Source organism: Parus major, chromosome 4, assembly GCF_001522545.3.
Source record: "Parus major isolate Abel chromosome 4, Parus_major1.1, whole genome shotgun sequence".
Classification (NCBI taxonomy): domain Eukaryota; kingdom Metazoa; phylum Chordata; class Aves; order Passeriformes; family Paridae; genus Parus; species Parus major.
In genome coordinates, this window is record NC_031771.1 from 24,984,697 (window position 1) to 25,007,764 (window position 23,068).

At 42.1% G+C, this 23,068-nt stretch overlaps 1 protein-coding gene across 11 annotated transcripts in view; it reads left to right on the forward strand.

Annotated features, from left to right (window-relative positions):
- EPHA5 (EPH receptor A5) overlaps positions 1-23,068 on the forward strand; it is a 194,097-nt gene that overhangs the window by 119,371 nt on the left and 51,658 nt on the right. For all 11 annotated transcript variants that reach the window (XM_019006391.2, XM_015624693.3, XM_015624695.3 and 8 more), the window contains one exon: positions 22,036-22,160. In XM_019006391.2, the coding sequence (XP_018861936.1) occupies positions 22,036-22,160 (125 nt within the window). The remainder of the gene's footprint in view (positions 1-22,035; positions 22,161-23,068) is intronic.

Genomic DNA, 23,068 nt, shown 5'->3' on the forward strand with positions numbered 1-23,068 from the left:
TCTATTCTCTTCTGCTGCGAGCATGAGCCTTCTTTAATAAGCAGTTTGTCATATTTATTTGTTCATATGGCCAGATTTCTTTTCCCCTTAGTTGCTGTTGTGCCCAGTGTCTGCACCCACACAGCTGGCTGTCTTCTATATCCCAGGAAGGATTTTGCTGTATCAGAACTGAACTCCAGCTCTCAATGTGCATGAATCACGGGTTCCTAGTTAGTATTTTACAGTATCAGGCTGAAATTCTTTTCTCCCCTGGATTGCTTCTCATTGGAGAGATGTTGTTTCAGTGAGGCTTGGAATGTCTTCCCACATTTTCTGTTGTGATTGCTATTACAATGTATTTCAACAGCAAACCCCTTGCTCATTCCTTGAAAGATTTCCAGAATGCTGCTTCTGGCACTTGTATTTCTTGCAAAGGGCTAATGTAATAGAAGTAGTAGAGCTGGCTAGTACTTCTTCCCAGCTTACTTTCCCCACTGTGGGGGGGACAAGGGGACAGGGAGGGAAGAGCTCTATCTGAAGAGCCACGAGTAGCACTAAGGTGCCAGACAACCCAGCAATGAATGATATTTCTTCCACAGCAGCAGGGCCAAAGTTCAGCTACATGCAAATACTACAAAAAGCTCAAGAGTTGGAAGGATTTAATTAAAACACACTTCAGATGTGCTCTTTTGCCAGCTTGATGGAATGCTTGCTGCATCTCCTGGTCCTGGAGGAACAGTCCTGATCAAAGCAAGTAACCGATGGGGGTTTCCGGCTAGATCAGCACAACAGAAATCACCAGAAGGAAAGTGTTGTTATTTTTTTATTTTCCTGTTTCTTCAGGCTTGACAATTTCTAGGAATACAGGCTCTGATCAAAAGGCCCTGTAGGAATTGATGAGCACCCACTGGCTGTGGTGGTGCTGGGCGAGGGTTTTTTCTGTTGCAATGCAGTAAACTGGGGCGAGTCACTGCTCTTTGTGCAGAGGGGCTGGCCACGCTGGACTGATCCTCTAAGTGCTTTGGCAAGCCTTGGAGAGAGTGCTGCCCTGGGGAAATGGAAGGAAAAAAATAGCAAATTCTCTTGTGCATTTGACAAAATCTGCCCCGTGGGTTTTGGCCAGGGGTGGTGGGTGTGCCAAGTGGTACAAGGGACCTTTTGCATCTCTGCAGAGAGAGAACAATGCCTCAAAAGCAAATTTGGATAATTAGGTGGAAAATGCTAGTGGAGGGCACTAGCACTGTTTATTGCCTTCCCAGGAATACATAGCACAATTTCCCAACATGCTTCTGCATCTTGCTGTGCAAAACTTGTGCATCTTTGCTCCCTGCCCCTACATGAGATTAAAGGAAGCAAAGTTGAATCAGGTAAATGTTGAATCAGAAAACTGGGTTTGCCCTTCCTCCTTCAGTTTGCAAGGGTTTGTGGGACCCTGTGTGCCATTTCTTCATAGCTTCTTTCCAACGTTCTGCAGTCTGCCTCGATCCAAGGAAATAAAGTGCTGCTCAGCGAAGTAGATTATTAATTATTCTGTTTCCTGAGTTGCCTTCCACACAGTTCAGCATTAGTGTGGCTTATTACAGGGGGCTGATCTGCACCACACCATTATCCTGTCATCTCCTGAGCTCTACCTTCCCCACTATGGGCTCCTGCCTTGGTTCATTAAGCCATGAAACTCCATGGTTCTGCCTTGTTCCCCTGAGGGGTGGCACCAAGAGCATGAAATTGTTTGCTGACCTTGCTGGAGACTTACGATCTGAGTCTTTAAACACCTGGCCATGCAAGGAGAGTTTCCACAGAGAGATGCTCTCACCCAGTTCAGTAAACTGGAAGACTATCACTGCAGAAATGACTGGGTTATTTAATTTATTGTACATCACTCTGTCCCGGGTGCAGCTCAGCCCCTGCAAGGATGTGGAAGGGAACTGGAGGATGACTGGGTAAGGATGCACATGAGGACACAGACCCATCTCCACCTTTTCCAAAACTGCAGACAGCAGCTAGCAAAGCTGGGTGTGCATGAAGGACAAAATGCCCAGTGCCTTCTGCAGAGGTGTTGCACCAAACCCTCTGCTACATGTTGGCTGAAGCTTCAAGGGGGACTTCTGCCAGAGTCAAATAGCCCTGAGGGCTTTGAGTGCTATTTGCAACCCCTGCAGAACATCTCTACAAAGCAAAACAAATTACCCATAAAGTAGTCAGTTGATAATATTGTTTGTGCTCTAGTAACAATTGTGCATCTGTTGTAGCCTTGCACTCTTACTCTATCTTCTGATACTGGTCAGTGAATGAGAACTGCTATTTTAAATTCAGTATGTACAATGTCCCATTCTTCATTCAGGACAAAATCAGAAAGTTAAATACATGGTCGATATGCAAATAAATGGAAGTTTGCTCAGCTTTCTTGTATGCAGACCTGATGGATACAGCATCACTGGAAGGGATACCTAATGTCAGTAAATTGCTATTTTGATGCCTAAAACTTTATGCATTGCCTTCATCAGTGAGGTTTTTCAGGTACCTGGTTCATTGATGGGGGAACTGAGATGTGGAGGTGTGGTGTGACCACCCAGAGGACACACACCAGGACTGGGACTCTCCTTGCTGCTCCTTGCCCCTGCTGAGCTCTTCCCATCGGGCTGGAGCCCTAAGATGCTTTGGAAATGTTTCCTAACCCATTTGTCAAACTAACTTGAGAGCAGAAAAGAGAGGCTGGCCAGAGTCCACTGGAGATGGGCTGTTGAGTTTGGGGTTACCTTTTCCGAATTGGTTTCAGTATTATTGTGGTTTCAGTTTCACTGCAGCATTAAAGATAGCAATGTCAGTCAGCAGTTTATTTATCCAAAGCATTAAGTGAGCTAAAGTGTGTGCTGAATAGCTTGGGGGAAAAGTGTGTCAGGGGGCCCATTTGCTCCCAGTCTTAATTGCTAGCAATAGTGAAAATTTCCTGCTTTTCTCTTTTGCACCTTCTGTCTGGAGAGACAGTCTTTGATCCAAGTCCAGCTGAGTGCAAGGTGTTGCCTTCAATACATCTGGTTGGTGAACTGTGCTTTGTCTGCTAGAAAGGGAGCTGTTAATAATGTGACAGTGTCCATTCCAAGCTGTTACAAATTCCAGTGCCCATGTGATTAAATGTAACTAAAATCCTGATCGTTTTGATCTGGAATCTAGCAAGAGAGCAATTGTTACCTGTTCAGTAAATACAGTTGAGTTTTATTTGGCCTCTGACAGTAATAGTATTTAGAGTGGCTTGGCAGCTGTTCACTGATGAGGGTCCAAAAGAAGCACTTAACAAAATCAACTGATAGCAATAATAAACTGCTAAAGACCTGGCACTGTGTTTATCCACTTGAGCACTTTAGCAAAGATTTCAGGGGCTCCTCCTGGTTTTTCTGCCTCTTTCCAACTTTTTAACCTGGATCAGGAGCCCGTCTGCCAGGGGCTGGTGAGGTGGCTGCCTCCCAGCCAGGGGCATCACGGCACAGGGCTGTGTTGAGCTCTGGGGTCACACAGCCCTCTGTTCCCTGGTCCCCAGGGCTGAGCCCCAGGCAGGTGCCCAAGGGGCTGTGCCAGGGGTTGGATGGGAGAATATCCAAATATCTGACGTATGGAACTCTCAGGTCTCCTGCCTCCCTGTCTCCATCTCCAGCTACTCTGCCTCATAGAAGTGATGATTCTGGGCACGAGGCACGCACATGGCTCATGGACCAGTGGATCATGGAAGTTCTGTGCACTTTGCCCTAGCAGGAGGAGAGCTTTGGCACGCACAGCAGCCAAAAGGGTGCTTGAACTTTAGAGATGCCGCAAGTCAGACGATTTTACGGCTGCTGTTTGGCTGAGTCTAGGAGTGTTTTCCTCTCCAAGAGAAGCAGCAGCTATTTTTCACAGAGCAAATGAAGCCACCTGTTGGGTTAACTGGGCTTTATTCAGTCCCCAGGCTGCCTTGCACAACCTTTAGGGCCCATAGGAGTCTTTGAAGTACCATTGAATTTCATTGTTAATGTCACAGTCATTTACTGTGAATGGAAAAGGGTATTTTTTTTCACTCCCAGGCATGAATAAACTCCGTAGATTGCAGGAAATAATCCCTCTTAAAGGAGAGCTGAAAGTGCTGTCTTTTAATATAAGAAACCTGGTACTGAACTGATGCCTAGGACTCCAGGTCTTCTCAAAAGTACTGGATTTTGCTCAGTGATTAGAAACAGAATAAATTAGATGAAAGGAAAGCAGCTGATGACAGGGTAATACATGTGTCAGAGAAGGGGGGGAGGTAATGAAGGAAAAGTACATAATGTGGATGACTTTAATTATTTGGAAGGTGGGAAGATTGACTTCCTCATTCTGAGTGAGGTGTGTGAGAAGATACATTAGTCTGTATTCTATCAGAGGTTGATGAGGTCTCCTCCAAGATGTTAGTAGTAACTTGGATGAAAAAGGGTGCACTTACTGACAGTATTTATGAGAGCTTTAATTACATTTCACAGACTGAGTTCCAATTAGAAGGGAAAGTAGGGGTGAGAAGATGAATGAAAAGATGTACAGCGTGTGTTAAGAGCACGGTGATAAATCTATGGCTAAGGATTATGGTAAACAAGATAGCTGTATATCATGGCATCATTTGCACACTTGTATATGTAGATGCTTACTCCCAGTTCCCTTCCACCTCCCCCATTAGACACAAAATGCATATAAAGGGGTCAAACACAGGCCTCTGTTACTCCTCTTGCACGATGGAAGGCAAAGATCATTTGCAATTGCTGCGATACAGGGCTGTTTTTTGGTTGGTTGGTTTTGGGGGTTTTTTGCTAATTCATTAACTCTGTCTTAGAACAGCACTCCAGAAAAGGCAGACAGAGACTGATCACAGTATTTGTCTCCATGCTGCATGAAAAGTGGGAAAATTCTGCTGTCCTTTCACATTGCTGCGGATTCTCACGTTTAGAATCATAGAATGGTTTGGACTGGTTTGCGTTGTCCTTGCTATAATCTCACCTAACCAGCTTCTTCTGCAGATGACCATGATGCCCACTTATGTTTATGTCAGGAGGTAAGATTGAAAGGGGAGATGTGTCAGTTGCTCACCACTAGCTTAATTCCCTCTGCACTGTAGTAAACCAGGGACTTTGCCACTGATTTCACTGCAAGGACACTTCAAGTGTCTCCATGTCTGAGTGGCATTGGCACAATTCTCTCATTACATCCCTCTCACGTGCCTCAAAAAGAAGCTTCTCTGTTGTGGAGTAAGCTGTTTGCCAATATTTCCACAGATGATGCAGGTAAGAGGTTTTGTCTAACAACACATCAGCGTTAGACAAACGGGCAGTACTTTGGATCTTGTGGTATTGGTAATTAAAGTAAAGGTAAGTCTGCAGACAGTTCATGACAAACAGTGAAATTCTGTCTGGATAATAGGATGGATTACCTAGTGAGATTGCTTTTGTTTCTGGTAACATTGTTTCTCCCCCTGATTGCTTAAAAGGTTAACAGTGTTTCTTAAGCAGCAGTGAAATGGCTTCAGTGAAGCAATAGCAGTACTTCAGCAAATGGAATTTTTTTTTCTCTTCTTTAATTCCATGATCACGCTTGGTAAGCTAGAACAAAGCAAAGGAGAAAATTCCTCTTTCTTCAGTGATGTTGGAAACAAATCCTTTTTTATTTAAAAGTAGCTATGTCAGGAGGAAGGTATGATAGAGTATAATTGCCAAATTCTTATTTGGTAATTAGTATCTTGCAGCCGTCTCAATGCTATTAAGATACAGGCATAATTGCGCATAGGATGCATATATTTATCATGGAAGTTGGCACTTCAGACCATTAGGAGGTATCTGTAGCTTTGCTGTATGCTACATGTAGATTAATCTAGTTTAGGAGACTTTAAGAGCCTGTCAGAGATGCTCCCATCATCCAAGCGTTTGTAACATCAGGAGGTAGGAGAGCGCTTGCAGAGGCACCAGATGGTTTCCATAGCCCTGCTGCAATAATATTGTGGGTTCCTGATATTTGTGCATTTCCAGAGGTTCATCTGTTGCTGGCTGCGATATTCACCTCTGCCTGTTTTATTTAAACACATAAATAAAGTAGCCGGGTCCAGGAGGGAGTAGTGTTCCATTTGTTCTCTGTTGTGCATATATTTCTACATACCAGCATTGAAGGAGAGAAACCTTGACTTTTGGAAGCCTCTGAGAAAAGGCCTAGATACATGTCACAGGCATGGGGCTCTGCCACCTTGAATGAAAAAAATTCTTGTTGGGAATTAAACATGTTTTCTTGTCAGCCCATCAAAGAAAGTATGGGTAGAAGCAGCATGTTGCAGAAATAAGCAAGTCTGGAAGTTGTGTTTAGGAATAAAATAGGAACAACTTGCCAAGGAAGATGATTTTCAGTAAAAGATCATAGCTAGAAACTCATCACTTAGGGCTTTTTAATTAAATGTGTTTGGGAAGGGATGGGCAAATAAGACCTCAGGGGAGAGATTATTTCAGCCACAGGCTGAGGCAGCCACCAAAGATGAGGGTGTACGTGCTGCAGCAGAAGATGTTAACTGCGAACCTCATAGTGCTTTGTGAGCAGTGGGAGTGACCCTCCTGCACTTGCATTTATAGGCTGCAAAAAAGAGTGAAGTGATTTTTCCCAAGGTCACCCAACAGTTCATAACCAGGGCCAGGAAGTCACCAAAAGTCACCAGGGTCTAGTGACACTGCTCTGCTGAAGTCAAGGTGGAACCATGAAGGTAACTTATTGCGTCCTTCCTTTAGTCCCCACGTTTCTTGACTGCTTTTTAGGACTCTGCACAGGAATACAGGGTGTTAGGGATTGAATCTGGGTATAAATCCAAGTCCTTCCTGATGAAGGACTGAAGTGCAAGACCATAAATAGGAACTCTTCCAAAATGGAACGGCAGATTTTCTCTGTTAACCTGCAGCTGACCGTAGGCCCAAGTGGTCTTCTGTTTCATTCTTTGCTTTGGCTAATTCAGAACCTGGAGGGATACATTATATTTTGCCTTCCCACAGTGGATCAAATCCTTGTCTTTCATGTATGGAAGCTATTTTTGATGAAGTTGGTGAGTAGCCTCTTATGCAGACAAATGCAAGGAAGGCTCTGATATCTCAGGGGGGTTTAATCATCACACTTTTTTCTCTGGATGTCTTCACAGCTGCTCTTGTGTTTCTGTTTGGGCTCTAGAAATTTTGGCTCTAAACATAAGTTTTTCCTCCAGGGTATTGAAGAAGCAAGATTATCTTGTGCATAGAAATACCATCATTTTGATTTTTGTTATTTTGTCAATACAGTGTCTTCCCCACATTCTGAAAATCCTTTTGCCCAGGTCACTTCAGTATGTATTTGTAGTAGATGATTTGACATGCCTTACTGATGAAAAGATGAAGCAGAGAACACCAGATTTATTATTGGGTCACTGACTGAGGTATTTTTTGAGTTCCAAGGGCTTTATCATAGTGGCCATCCTGGGTCTTGTTGGTAAAGAGATGATCTCGAGAATTAGATCACTGAGATCATAATATACTGCTGTGTTAGACAAGATTCATGGTAGAGAGAGGATATGGCATTTACTGTGCCTTTTAAATGTCACATCCAGACTTTAAAGGCCATAGTCTTAGAATAAACAAAAGAGAGAGGATGCAGCTAGCTCAAGCAGCTTTAAAAGGAACAGCATCCTGGTGATCCAGAGGGAACCTGTGGTCCATATTTATGCAGCAGATACAAGACTAAGCAGCCACTGGAAACCATGCAAGGATGATAGCAGTGTCTTCCTTGAGATACAAGGTAAGATGTGCCTATGTGGTCAGCATTCCTTTCATTTAGCAGCAGAAGGAAGTAAGTAACATGTAGTTCTTATCAGAGTGATGCACAAAAAATTGGACTGGCATTAATGACTTGAGTAATTTTGGTTGGAATACAGTAAATGGAGTGACTGAATGCCACACAGAGTAATGCATCTCTGCAAGCAGTTGCTTGGCAGTTGAACGACTGGATGGAATTTTTTTTTCCTGTTTTCTTAGCTGTGTGATAGTTCAAGTGGATGATAACACTGGGCAAAATTTATTTCTTTTCTCAGATGCATTCTTCACTGATAGAAATGGGCCCATAGGAGGGTAATCCACAGAGCTGAATTCTGTACACTGCAGTGCTGTACAGCATAAAAATGCATGTGGGCAGCTCCCACTGATCAGATGTGATAGTTCAGCATCTGCAGGCCTTTTAAAATCAAGCTTTTTTGTAATTTTTATGAACTGATAAATGTTGCCAAATTGCTTGGAAATTTACTGGCAGTCTTCAAGGGACATTCAGCTTTAAAAACTACACTTTTTCTTCAGGCCCTTCTTGATTATTTTTCTGTGTGGCTTATGGAAGTGTGCATGTGTATATATCTATATTTAAAAGTGTCCTTTTCTTTTTCATGCTTTCAGACAGTAACTGTTGTATTGATTTTTTTTTTTAACATATTTTTTTCTTTGGTACTAATTTCTAGAACAAAGTTCAGTTATCTCTTAAAATGTTTTATTTTTTTAACCAAGTGGCACGATGGGGCAGCAAGTCACTGTGTGGTGAAGTTTGGTAATCTGCCCTCAGGAGTGAATTGTTATTGATTTAAAGGAAGATGAAAAGTCAGTGGTGTTTTGTGGGAGGGCTAAATGATCTCTTTTGGCTTTAAGATCTAGGTATATTGATTTAAAATTATCTTGCTTTACCTGCTGCCTATAAATTTACGAATTCAAGTTAAATGAACATAAAACAAATTGTTTGAGTCCACTGTATTTGTATAGGGTTTTAACGAAACCATTTTAAATGTTGTTCTCTTTATTAATTCTGCTTAGCTGTGTATAGCTTTCTTAGAGTACTCCTCATTTTGGGGGAGTTCTCTAGCAACATTTGTATACTTCACTGTAATTGAATCCTGATGCAAATCCAAGTCTTTGTTATTCTTGCATTCACTGCAGTGACCTTGATAATGTGAATGCTTCACCTTTGCTGCTCCTTGGAAGGCAGTCCTGTGAAACGGGATCAATTACGTGCATTGCTAGGATCCCATTTTCAATACCACTGAATTAAAAACAGTTAGAGGTAGTTAATGGGCTTCCCCCATGTGTGAGGGAGGGGCAGGAGGAATGAACAAAGGAGAATAGAGGTTGAATTGTTTGAGAGGGGGTAATCTCTGTTTTGTTTCTGCTATAGGTTAGGAAGGATCAATTATCATGTCAGAAGACAGAGACGCGAATATGCCCCAGAATCTACACATAGTTATTTAATCATCCTGCCTGGTGCATAGCATTCATCATTCACATTTTTAATACCACTTACTGTTATAATCTCACATTTATGCAGGGAGCATTTAGGGAGAGTCATGCTAATAGGCAACAACCTGGGGAACAGAATAATGGAGAACCCATATGGTTTGATTTCTGTCTCTTCAGTCGAAACCGCCTGAGCCCTGGACCCATGCAAACTGTTGTACATGTCTGATCTTGAGATGATACCCCTGTGGATGACTCAAGGCATTGTCTGAAGGAAAACCTTCATGAGCTCCCATCTGTACTGGGTGGGTAGTTCTCAGTGGTGCTGTAAGCTGCTTTTTTCCAAGAGCAACGAGCTCACAGACCTGCTAACGTCATCACAGACCTGCGAAGGGTACAGGCTGTGAGCAGCTGGTATTTGTGCAGGGAGCTCTAGTAGCCATGCCATCCTGTCATCTGATGTTTGGACTACTTTCAGACGTCGTCAAGGCACAATTTCAGCCAGCCACTAGATGCAATGAGCACTTGCAGCATGAAAGTTGGTCAATGGAGAGTCACAAATGTGCAGGGTGATACCAAACAGGGAAGTGTTTTATGTATCGCATCTGTGAAGACATTGTGTATGTCTTACAAAATAATTATTAAATACATTAAAATAAATGTATTAAAATATGTATTTTAATTCCTCAGTGAAGTTTTTGGTGGTCTAGTCCACACACTGAATAAAGATGAAGATGAGAGAGTTGGAAGGGCACTTCCTTAGGTGTAGCCAAGTCATCCCCTGGTCCAAGTTGGAGAAGAGAGCCAAGAAACCCCTCAGAAGGAGGAACCCACAGTGACTGATGTTGAAATGCCCTTTTCTCTTCAAACAGTCACAAAGCTGAAGGGGAAGCAAGTGATCACTATAAGGAGAACTTGCCAAAACCAAATCTGTGGTCCTGTTACAGTGGTTGTGAACCAAGAGAGAAATCTGGATGCAGTGAAACTTCTCTTTCCTCCATCTTTCCATAATGTCATGGGAATGCTGAATGAGACAATATCACCAAAACTTCAGGATACATTAGAGAGTGCAGCTGCACAAATGCTTTTACTTTGAAGCAGTAAGTTGCCTGATTCCTATAAGCCTCTTCCTAGCAATATCTAGGAGTACTGAAGGTTTTGTTTCACAGCAAGGAGGTAGATGGATGTAAAATTTGAATTTGTGGTACATTCTTTTTCCTCTGATGCCTCAGAGAGTGTCACTATCAGAAATGAAAGCCAAAGAGGCAGAAAATTCCCTGCTACCTTGTGTGCATATATCTTGCCTAATTTTTCATCAGTCATACCCACAAAGCAGTGAAAAATGCCATTGTGGGATGACCAGCCACCAACCAGTTTAGATTGGGATGAGTATCATGTTGCAGAAAGCAATCTGTTTGACCACAGTTCTGATGAAGAGGAGGAGCTAAAGACCTGTCCATTTATGCATCGCAGGTGCAGCTACCATTTGAAACATTGGGACCATTTAGGTTCTCGATGGCAATCCCACCTTCAGATATTCAGGCTGTTTTTCTGCTACCATTGCATTTCCCTGACCTCCAGAGCCTGTGGTGACTCAGTTAAGGAGACAAGGGCTTAGGACATATCCTGCCAGCAATAAGGGGAAAAATTGGACTAGTCTTTTACAGTCCATCAATTGGGTTTTCACGTTAGAACCATTCTGGCATATTCTTGGGGTTTCTCTAAATCCTTATCAACACCTTCAGGAACTAACTGGGCTGGAAAAGCCTGCTGTAGTTTGTCAGAAGAGTCTGTATTTGCTCCCTGCAGAAAAGTGGTGCCTCTGCAGGGTGGGAGAGTCAAAAGCCATGCTTTCACATGCAGCTGCATTTATCCCCTTTGAAAGGTTGATGTTCATCTTAAGCTTGTGTAGCTCAGTTGTGATCTCTGCAGTTTTGCCTCAGCAAAGCAGTTTTGCACAGTGCTTGTCTTTAAGCACAGAACTAGTGCTTCTACTTGGAAACATAAGTTGGAACAGTTATTAAGTTATGGAAACGAGCCTTTGCCACAAATTTCCCCACAATTTTCCTCTTTGTCACCTCACATAGGGGTTTTGTTCCATGTTGGAGCTCAGTGTGATATCACCAAGTTGCTTATGATTTAAATAGAAGAAGCCAACTGTCAGGAGTAATGCTTGCAGGTATTCCTTCTTTTCTTTATTTGCCTTACAGCAGTGCCTGCAGGCCAAAGCAAAGATTGTGCTGGCAGCACCTGAATAGTTAGTTCCTGCCCCTCAAGTCTATAGAGATAAAGGAATTATTGTTATCTTCATTGCACAATAACAGCACGGGAAGATGAAGTGACTTGCCCATGGTCATGCTAGGAGTCTTTGGCAGAGTGGGAAAGCAGAGTATTGTTTGCTCTGGTCTGATGCTTTTATCCCAGTGCCATCCTTTTGTGTGACTAGCCACTTGCAGTAATTTAGATTTTTCCGTAACGTCGCCAGGCACAAACGAGCCAGCTGGTAAATGGCACTAAATATATATCTCTTGGATCTCTGCCTTTCAAGATCCTTTTTATTTTTATCACTTACTTTGTGATAGCCAGGTGTCTGTATAGAGCCTTGTGTCTGGAAGGATCTCAGGATGTGCTCATCTAACCTCCTTTAAAACCTCCACACATGCCACAGGTTCACTGGGTGAATTTTTCCAGTGCTTCTTTATTTTTGTCCTTAGAAAGCTGTTCCTAAATTTAATACTATGCTTGTCTTGCTCCAGAGATAGCAGCCTTTTACTTATTTGGAGACTTGTGTTCTCTTTCAGTATCCTTTTCCCCAGGACAGAGCAGTCTCTGCTTGTAGCTTTCTTAACTTGTGCGTTTTCTCCAATCCCCTCTTAGATTCCATAAAAATGCACTGTGTTTTTCCTGACGTTCAGAATGGGGCACAGAATGGAGCTCCATGAAGTGCTTCCTCCTTCTCCCCAAGGACCTGATAGATCCCTTTGCCTACTGGGAAGCCATGGGTTGAGGACTTGCCGAAGCAAACGGCCCAGAGGAGGTGCATTCCACAGCAAAGCAGGGCATCAAGATGTCTGGGAAGGTTTACTGAGCCAGGGACACTCCGAGGACTGCCAACACCCACCAGCAGGACCTACAGCTTCTACAGGAGCAGCTGATGAGTTGGTGGGGCCAGGAGTAGCCACAGCCAAAAAAGAGCAGCCCCAGGGAGAACTGTGGGTGACCAGGAGGCGAAACAGGGTGAGGTGTGGCAGTTTGTGTGCGAAGGGTGCACAGGGAGGTCACTGCTGACTTAAAGGGGAGAAGAAATTCACTTCATCCCATTCCTACCAGCTTGGTGTCAGAGCCAGCAAGCTCTCCAGGAAGACCTTACAGCACCATTCAGAGCCCAAAGGGGGCCTACAAGAAATCTGGGACTTTTACAAGGGCTTCTAAAGGATAGGACATGGGGTAATGTCTTTAGACTTACAAGAGAGTAGAGTCAGATTAGATACAAGGAAATTTTTTTTTTATGATGAGGGTGTTGAGGCACTGGCACAGGCTGCCCAGAGAAGTAGTGGTTGTGACCTTCCTAGAAGTGTTCAAGGCCAGGGTGGATGAGGCTCTAGGTAATCCAGTCTAGTGGAAAATGTCCCTGCCCGTGTCATCAGGGTTGGAACTAGGTGATCTTTTAGGTCTCTTCCAACTCACACAATTTTGTGATTCTGTGAAGCTACATCTTCTTCCTTCCTTCCAAAAATGCTCCTATGTTTCACAATGCAAAGGTTACCCTTTAGGAGAAGCTGAAGGTACACAAATTTCCCTTGATAGTACCAAGAAGTGTTTTCCCAAGCCCCTGTAGTAAAACTTGGATTTGTGCTGACTTTAGTAGTTAGCTTAATCTCAAAGTTTGGAACCTGAGATTTTAGGACTGACAGTGCCCGTGGTCGCACTTAAGTGCCAGAAGACTGGGCAGAATATCTGAGCTAGCAGCAAGGATGAGATCTGTTAGATTTTTTTTGTCTGCCATTTCCCTTAAATGCAGGAGCCTGAGCAGCATTCACTCTGATTTAGAAAAGCCACTGTCAGTCTCAAAACAAGGGTTTCATATAATCACAGGCACATATACCTTTCCATTTCAGCTCTAGTAATTTTGAGGTTTTACTGATACAGGGGTTTGATCTAGTATTACCAGTTTGATACATTTTTATTTGTCTTTAAGTATTTTATTTCAAGCCTTCCAGTCTTCAGTAGGGAACTCACTTATGGAAGAGGTCTGGACTGTGGTTCTGCAAAGTCCAGCTCAGGGTCCTGTCACAAGTGGCGAGCTCATGCTTTTCTCCCATTTCTGAATGAGAGGTGAGATGAGAACGGTGGTGGTATTCAGAGGGACCAAATACCACAGAAATCCAAAACAAGCTACACTGGAAGTTAAGGACTTTGCCTGTTTTTCCCTCTGACCTGATGCACCTTTTCAGTAGCTGTTCTTCAAGTGGAAATGTAAGGAATTAATTTGCCTGCCCCTGATTTCACTAGAGTGTTTAGTAATTTGGCTTTAATGTTGGAATTCATCAGCAAGACTGATTGCTGTATCACACAGAGTGGCAGGCTTGGCAGAGGAGGAAATTTCCCACACAGTTTAAAAATGGTCCATGAATTTGCCAAGTTTAGAGCTTGATAACAGCAGAAAAAGGATGCAGCAAGTCTTGTATGAAGAAAGGAGCCAATTTAGGAATTAAGATGGTGAGATGGTAGGGAGCAGGCACATGCACATTTTACATTCAATTCAGTAGCTGTGGCTTGGCTGTGTTTTGTTCTTAATGGCATGTGGTTTTTAAAAGGAAGTTTTTGCTTAAATGCAAATCAGATATTAGGTTCCTAAAGATAGGGAAGGCACTCCTTGGTAAGTGTGGTGGAAGCTAGTCTTATAAATGTACTCAGTAATGAGAATTATATGGCAAAATGCTGTGGCTACGATTCAGCAAAATGGCAACAGTAGTGGTAGTGCCCATGGACTTAAAATTAAACATTTTCCAATGTTTAATTGGAAATGCTATGATGGATCAGAGCTGGAGTGCTTATCACCTTGCTAGGAGTGAATTTATGGGAGTTTTGTAAGTCAATAGTATTTATTCTTAGGCTTCACAACTAAACCACTAATGGAATATAGGGGAACTACAGCTTTTCTGTGGTGTGAAGAAATCTAACTCTGGTCTTAACCACAAACTGTTCCCAGCTTTCAGAAGAACTTACTGTCTTGATTTCCAGAGGTGCTAGAAAAACAAACTCAGGTATTGGAGTTTCCTGTGGATCTGCACCCTACAGGAAGATATTTCTGCACGCCTCTCTTCCCTGCTCCAACAAATACTTGTCTCACAAGTACACATTGGCCTTGAGTGCAAGTACCTGCTAGGGACATCAGGGAAGCCTCTTTTTCCTGAGCCCAGGCAACCTGTGATGCCCTGATGTCTCCCTCTCCCTTCTGAGGATCACAATAAATTGCAGCTTCACAGGAACTGGCTGTGCAGGACACAGGACTGATGCTGCTGTAAATAGAAATGAATGTATGTTAGGCTTGGCAATTGAAAAAAGGTTTCTCAAACAATGAGCTATGGTCAGGGCCAGTCTTGCCAGGCCAATTTTTAAAACTATTTTTTCTACACAGCCTGTAGCTAGCTGTATGAAAGGGACTTTGCAACCTGCAAAATACAGGTGAGTTTTTGCGAGCCTCCAGGTTTCAAGAGGAAAAAAAATTACCTTGGTTGATGTTACAGATTGTGGTGCCCTTCATTATACAGAGTCCTTAAAATTCCTTAGAACTGTTGTATACCAGTACTCCTACTAAGGACTTGAATGTGTTTGTTGATGAACAAGCTGGAGGTAATACTTCCCCTCCTTTGAGATGAGCATGCTTGATATTACACCATTTTCTCTTGTGATATCTGGTCATGTTTTCCTCAGGCCTTGTACCTGCAAGTTTTGTGGATCTGCAGGCAGCTTCCATTCTTTAAGAGTGCACGTCTGTCATCCATGATTGGCAGGAGCCGAGAGCGTGTCTGTGCAGCTCTGTAAACAGAAGGCAAATGGCAAGAATCCAATTTATTTTTTGAAACCATGTGCTTTTAACAGCCTTGCCAAAGGTTATGTGTTTCTTTGAGATGGCAGTGATACACGATTGGTATCATTAAATATTCTGGCTCTGTTCTATCTGGGGTGGTGTGTGCATGAGGAATGACAAGGCAGCCTTACCCCAAAGGCTCTGTAGCTTAGTGCCTAGCTTTGTGGTGTCTTTAGGCTCTGCTTGTAATCCTGTTGCAGTTCTAATATACGATAGCCCTGACACAAAATAACTTCCTTATGGTAGATTTTTTTAGAAATTACTTGCTTGCTTTGTGGCATAAGCAGTGAATTTTGGAAACTTCCATGCAGTCAGCAAGAGGGCATAGAGAAAGGAGTGCCAGAGGTGAGATTTGCTACGCCTTCCTGCGTGGCCTCCACAAATGCAGTCACTTAGGTACGTGAATCTTAGCAATATTTTGTTAAGGCAAAATATTTTGTGAATGGCAAAGCTTTCATTGCATCCACTGTCCTTTGGGGAATATGTGTTGAGTCCTGCTGTCTCACAATTAACAACATATTTTGATTAAGAGGAAAAGACTGCATACAAACATTTAAAGCTGTGCATTTGTTTTCATAATTTACGAGTCAATAATCAGGACTTGGTCTTAAAAACAAAGAACATTTTACAGATTCATTTTTATAACAGATTATTGCAAGGAGGATTTCAGTAGTGGTTTTTCACATGCAGCAAGGCATTTGTTGCTATTTGTTTTTTTAATATCATTTTACAAGAGCAGCACAATATCACTGAATGTTCATCTAAAGATTTACCATAAGAAGCAGTAGGTCCTTTTGAGTGGGTCAGTTGATGTTAGCTTATTGCTGTGGTTTCCTCTATTTTCTCTCTTTGTTGATTCCTTTTGCAAGCTCCTTTAGGAGATACTCAGAGAAAAGAAAGCCTTGAATTATCTGAGTTTAGTGCACACACATGCCTCTACTTCCCCTAAACACACTGTAATTACTGCAAGAACAGTGAGTTCTGGGGCACACGGATCTTGAGGCCTTAGATCACATCGGTGAATAGCCAGGCAGATCTCCTGAGCTGTTACAGAGATCAGAAGCAAGAGGTGAACCATCATCCCTGCATGCAGATTACTTCTGTTATTTCACTAATGTGAATATGAATTGAAGGTGTTTTTTTCTGGTTTGTGTCTACCAGCACAAGAGCACTTCTCTGTAGTGGGAGTGCTGGTAATTAAAAGCATTGGGTTAGTAGTGTCCATCCATACTGCTCTCTTTGCCTTTAGCAAAGGTGCTTTCCTGGTATCCTGGGTGCAAGGATTAGAAGCCTAGAGAGAAGTTACCTGAGGAAAACTTTGTCAAAGAAAGAACAGGCTCTTCAGCACGATTAGGCACCACTTGGTGTTTCACTTTTCATGAACCCAACCTTCCATCCAGCTGTGAGGCAGCAAGGTCTTGGGAGCACTTTGGCCATCACCAGCTTGGGTGTCGTGTCCTGGTGTCGAGCTTAAGGAACTCACAGGAACCTGGATGGGAGCCATCTGAAAGATCACCCTTTTCCAAATGAGATAGATATGGTTGCTAGGGATAGTCATGGATTCATGTTACAAAAAAGGGGCCCTGCCTTCTGTAAGGGCCATGGAGTGCTTCAGTTGGATTCCTCTCTCTTGTTCGACCTGTTTTGTTTCAAGGTACAGATCAGGGCATCTCAGGTTTTAGAGACTTTCAAAATGTCCATTCAGACTGGCAAGAGATCTAAGACCTGGCACCTCAGGGGATCATCTTGGGAGGTAGAAGTTGTGAAGAAATATTTTATATTCATTGCCAAAGCAATTTGAAGATTGTGTTCTCAATTTGATATTTAATATTTTTAGAAAAGGACTAACATGAAGTCCCCATCTACACAAGTCACACCTTGAAGAATCATTCAAAAGAAGATGATCTCCATATATAAACAATATTACTTGGCAAGGTGTTTGGATTTATTCTAATCCTGGGGCTAAAATTTACCTCTTTGCCTTATTTAGGTTGCCTTATTCTGTGCAAGATTGAAATCCCACAAAAGATCTCAAATAGAATAGAAATTACATTTGATGCTTCTGGGTACAAGGACCTTTCATTTCCTGGACTCAGTTGAAAAACATTTTCAAGCACCTGCAAACTTGGGGCCCAGTCTGTTTGCTTAACCAGCCAGGCATGGTTTGCTGCCATTTGTTCTTAAGGGACAAAGAGTTTTAAAATCCATTATCAAATTTGAGTACACTTTGGGATATGAAAAAATGCAGAACAGAAGTCAAGTTATGATTTAAGTCCTAAGTTCTGACCCAGGTGTAATATTCACAGTAAAAGTACCCTTAAGAGAGCCACTGGGTGTTAACCTGCCCTAAGGGTTCCCATGCAGAAATGCAAAGTGATAATACAGTGAAAACTTTTTTTTTTTCCTTTCCCATGGAGTGTTTCTATTTTAACTAACATATCTATATTTTTTTTAATTATCCTACTGCTTGAAGCCACATGCAATTTTGCAATGCCTTTATTGAGATTTGGTGAACAAGGCAAGTCTTGCTTCAAACTCTAAATTCAGTCACCAGAGGCCTGAGAAAAAAAATAAATAAGAAACTGAGTGAAAAATTACAATATACCAGGCTTTTGAAGTGAAACCAGAGTTACTTGTCTTGTGGTTACTCTACTAATACAGATTTTATTTTCTTCAATTACACCTGGTTTTATTAAGTGCATTAATTATGACATAACTGTTTGGCTATATGGTAAAAGGTAAAGCTTATGGCTTTGGGACTGAGTGAGATGGGGAGCCATTAGCTGTTGTTTTTGCCAGAGTGAAAAATACCAAGGCAAAAGCAATTGGCCTGGAGAGAGCATTAGAAAGACCATGAAAAGTAGAAACTGGATTATTTGTTTTGTCTTGGTACAGTGGTTGTTCACCTGATAACATTAGTTTCTCTTAAAATATAATTAGCATTTTATTCCACTAAGCATTATTGTATGTTAGATATTAGTGGGACACAGTACAGTATGTTGTAAATATGGCCTTTGGTGCCTAGATGGCTAATTCAGTGCTAATGTCATTATCAAAGGTTGCAGAGGAACAATGTCCTAAAATGTCTGTTCCCCGTGAAATAATTTTCTGTAGTTATTCGGATGTGACTAATGATGTGTCTCCTGCAGAAACTTTAATTTATTTATTTGCTCTGTCCCTTTACTCTTCTTAAGAAATGTTAGAAACAGAACAAAAAAATTAAAAGGAAGAATCAGTTTTCTATGCTTTTCTTTGTTTCCTGATTAATTTTTGGTCTCAGGAAAGCAAAAATGTACATTGGCAATTTCACACCTTGTTACATCTTCTGTTTGCTTTCATCACATGCATGGCTGTTTTCATAAATGGCAAACATAAACATAAATGATGTAATATCCTTCTTTGATCTTGACTGTGTGGCTGAGAAATTAATGCGTATGTGCAGAACATGAACAATTCATGTACATCCACCTTTTGTTGTGTCAGGGCAGGGGTTTGAACAAGACTTCTGTCTGCTTACATAAGGAACATGAGATATTACAGCTTTATATATCTTGACTCTTACGTGAATTTATTTTTTCACATGTTGTACTCCAAATGGAAAGGCTCTGTGGTTTGACTTCTTTCTGTTAAGAGGATGCTGCCCTTGCAGAAGCAGTGACCTTTGAAAAGCAAGTCTTAAGTAATCCTTTTATTTTTCTGAGATCATATAGCACAGTATCCAGTTGCAGGCTTTTAAGATGGAATGATTGCAGACTTTGTCCACTTGCCTGGATTGGATTACATTTTGTTTGACAAGGAAAACTCTAAAATACTTATACCTTCCTTCCTTCACTTCAGAGCATCGTAATCTCTGTGCTCTGAGGATGCAGAGTAGCTGCTGTATCATGCCAGCACCGCTGGGATTTATTGAATTTACTTAATTGGCCTTTATCTCACGGTTACACTTTAACACTTCTTTTGAAGGAGATTCAAAAAGGATATGGTTACTCCCCTTCTAATTTACTTTGAGAGTTGGGTTACTCATTTTCTTATCTTCCATCCATTTCCCGGTAAAGCAGAGCATTCTATAAGCCACAACTGAACATTTTAGAGACTTGCACACCCAGAGATTTAAATACACAAAGCTGCTCACTAGCCAAGCTTTTTGCACACGCTCTTTAAAGAAAATTCTCTGTTTTAGGAGTGTGTGAAGTTTGATGGGTGTGTCTGGGTGGCTGGTGGTGCATTTTGTGTTATACTATGCAGGTGCACGTAAAGGAGAGCTAAACTGCCCTGAACTTCTTAGGGAAAGGTTTTGTAGCAGAGTTTGGGAGCACTTACATTGTTTTCTTGTTTTCTTGACTTGTGAGCCTCAGTCCTATAAACACTTCAGGAAACCTCAATAAAGTGGATGAAAAAAACACTATTTGATCAGGCAGTTTTGATACTGGGAATTGCATGATTTTCACCTTCCTGAGAGGCATTCAATACCAGGGAGAGCTGAGGTCTTCCCTCACTGCTCTTCTCAAGTTTACCTTTGCTAATTGGAGTTCAAAATGGTTTAATGCTCAACGCTGATGTTCTCTATCCTGCCAGACCTGGCTGCCAGCTCTGTAAGCATGGGATAGGTGTTGCAGGGATTTGTGGGCACTGGAGATCAGTCCCAGAGGGCACAGGTCCCTTTTTCTGATTACTTTGGTGGCTCCTCCCTGTACATGGTAGCATCTGAGAGGCTCACAACAAGTGATCAGTGTCATCTCTTTAACAAGGATTGTAGAAATCTTTTCCTTGGCACCATCAGCACACAGCGAGGCTGTTCTCCAACATCCCTAAAAACTGTGTAGCTCCCTTGTATCAGAGGGGGCTTCATTCTGTTTTAATGGAGCTCCAACTTTTGAGCTAGCACATCTGGCGGTGCATGGATCGCGTGTCTCATGTGCACAGCTCAGCTTGCTGTGCACACACATGCACAGCACACATTTAGGCACCTGAGCTGATTAATGGAAATTCCTTTACCACCTTAGCAGTCTGTATTTAGGTTGTTATTTGCCTTCACATAGCCCAAAAACTTGTAGAGGACGTCAGTCGGGGAGAGGTAAGGTGACTTCTGCAGATGAAAAATTGTTGGTGATCACCATGCAGTGCCTGCATAAATAACACGATCATCATTCAAATCAAGGTGGTGTTTACTCGCTCAGTGGAGCAGTTGTGAGCACAGTGGTGGATGCACACTTGAAAAGCAAACACTGTCTGTACAGCTTGATGCCAGCTCTCCAGCAGAAAACAGTATGGAGATAGCCAGCACCTTTCAGGATCCTTCAAGAACCAAGTGGGGAAAGTAAAGAGGAGTGTAAAAAACTGGGGCTGAAGCAAGACTGAGGTGTGGGAACTTGCTATAACAGAGAAGTCTTGCTGCTTGCCTTCAGTCCAAGAATAATTGTCTGGAGCTCTTCCCTTCCTCTTTGGCTTAAAATCAGACCTGGAAAAATCAATGTATTTGTTGTCTTTATTTTACTTAATGGGCTGGTGTCTTTTATAGTGTTAAGATAATTAGCTAGTCCTGCATATAGAAGAAATTTTTTTTCTGTAGTTGCAAATACATTTTGGAAGATGAAATATGGTTGTTTGCTGCTGCTTTTTGCATGCCATTCCCCATATGGCCACAAAAGTCTTTGCCATGGGTCTGCTCAGGCTTCCTGTCATCCCTGCAGGAGCTGGCCTGTGTGGAGGGTGAGTTAAAGTCCCTCATCCAGGCATGGCCTATTTTTATCTCTGGAGAAGCAGCTCTTGGCCCTACAAATGGGAGACTATGAATTTCTCCCGTCCCCTTGTCTTTTCACTCAGTGTTGTTTCCTAATCACTGGCATGAAATACCTGGGGTGTTAGGGTTGCATTGCCCGTAGCAACTTTTGCTAGAGAGCTGGCAGGGGTGGCAGCAACCACAACTTAAAAAGTCTCTGCAGACAGCGGACTGAATACAAAGGATCAAGCCTGTTTCTGATGCACATGTGTGCTGGAAAGGACAGATAACCTTTCAGGGCTGCATCTTAAGATAATGAGCAGCGCTGGTATGGCTGCTCTCATGCTGTGGCTTCCCCAAGCACACAGAGAACTTCCGAACTGTGATTGCCATTAAAATCTTTTGCCATTTGCAAGGAATTAGCATCACTATGTGAGCTATAACACCCCAGTGATATTTATGGAGAGCAATTGAATTATAAAGGTTGTAATATTCCTTGCTTCTGGAAGGAAGGGGCTGAAAGATGCCTAGGCTTAAACTACTTAAAATCGAAAAAGAGTTAAGGAGCCCATGTAACCTAAGGTCTTCTGAAAAATATATGCCTTGAAAGCAGGCAAAAGAAAGCAAAACATAATCAATATGCAATTCTGATAACAAAGACCCTTGACACATTCGAAAAGAGAAGGTGTGGGGCTGATGTGTTTGAAAATTGCTTGAAAAGATGGGGTTGATGTGTAAGTGGAAACATGAACTATTTGATAATAGTTCATGTTTCCACTTTGCCTTGGTGGTCATGCTACTGCAAATCTGTGCAAGTCCAGTTGTTAAAAATGGGCAAATACCACCCAGATAAAAACAGACCCCACTGATCTGCAGTAGCTAAGGATTGTCTTGCAATTGAGGTTGCACTGATGAGTTTGACTTTGGCTGAGGCAAACCATCTTACTAACAATGGTTTTCTTCTGTTCTGTTTTTCTCCTGTCTTGCAGCACCTTCTCCAGTCAGTACTGTGAAAAAAGGGAAGATAACTAAAAATAGCATCTCCCTTTCCTGGCAGGAGCCAGATCGACCCAATGGCATCATCCTGGAATACGAAATCAAATATTTTGAAAAGGTGTGATGGACTGATTGCTGAGCTTCCCAAGTACCTTCTCTTCATTGTTTTCTTCTTTTAGTTATTATTATTATTTGAGTCATGGAAGGGAATGGAGAGATTTTATGCGTAAATCAATGTCAGATTGATTTTGCAGTAAATGATTAGGAAGACTTGAAAAGAGGGTGTTGTTTTCCATTAGTGTGCCACTTCTCTTGAACAAATACATTAAATCCGTGTGTCAGATTCCCCTCCAGCCTTATCACATTAGGATAGAGACTGCTCATTTGTTAAAAATAGAAGGGGTTGGGGACTGAGCATCTGCCTCCACCCAGAAACATCAGGCAATCCCTTGCCTTTGGTATTTCAATTTCTCACTTGATTTTCCATCCACTGTGAAAGGAGAGGAGAAGGGGGTTGTGGAGAGAGATTGTATATGCTCTGATATGAAGAAGGGCATCTTGGCTTAAAAACTCACCTGGGTTTTTCACCTCTTTCTCTCGATTTAAGAGGAAGCAGTCTCCCCACAAAACTTGCCTCTCCTAGTCTTCATTTTATATGGTGACTTGTTCTCTTCCTGCAAAATTAATTTAAATAAAAATGCTTACAAATGTGCTTTATCAAAGTAGTGTATTTTGAGTGATATCCCCTTAAATCTCTGGAAACCTTAGATTTCCAAAAATCAGGTTTTCAGGATTTGACCAAATAGCAATATCTTTGCCTTACGTGGAGTTGTAAGGTGTTCTTCTTTCCTCGGAAACATCCAGGCTTTCTGTATGAAAGCAAGAAATAACAAGAAAATAATGAAATTGAGTCACAATTGAATTGAATTTCTGTTTTATTGAAGATACTCCATTAGCTCTGTCTGTGATCCAGGTGGCATCACTCAACATGGACCAGGACTAGATCCTTACTCTTTCTGTCTTCTT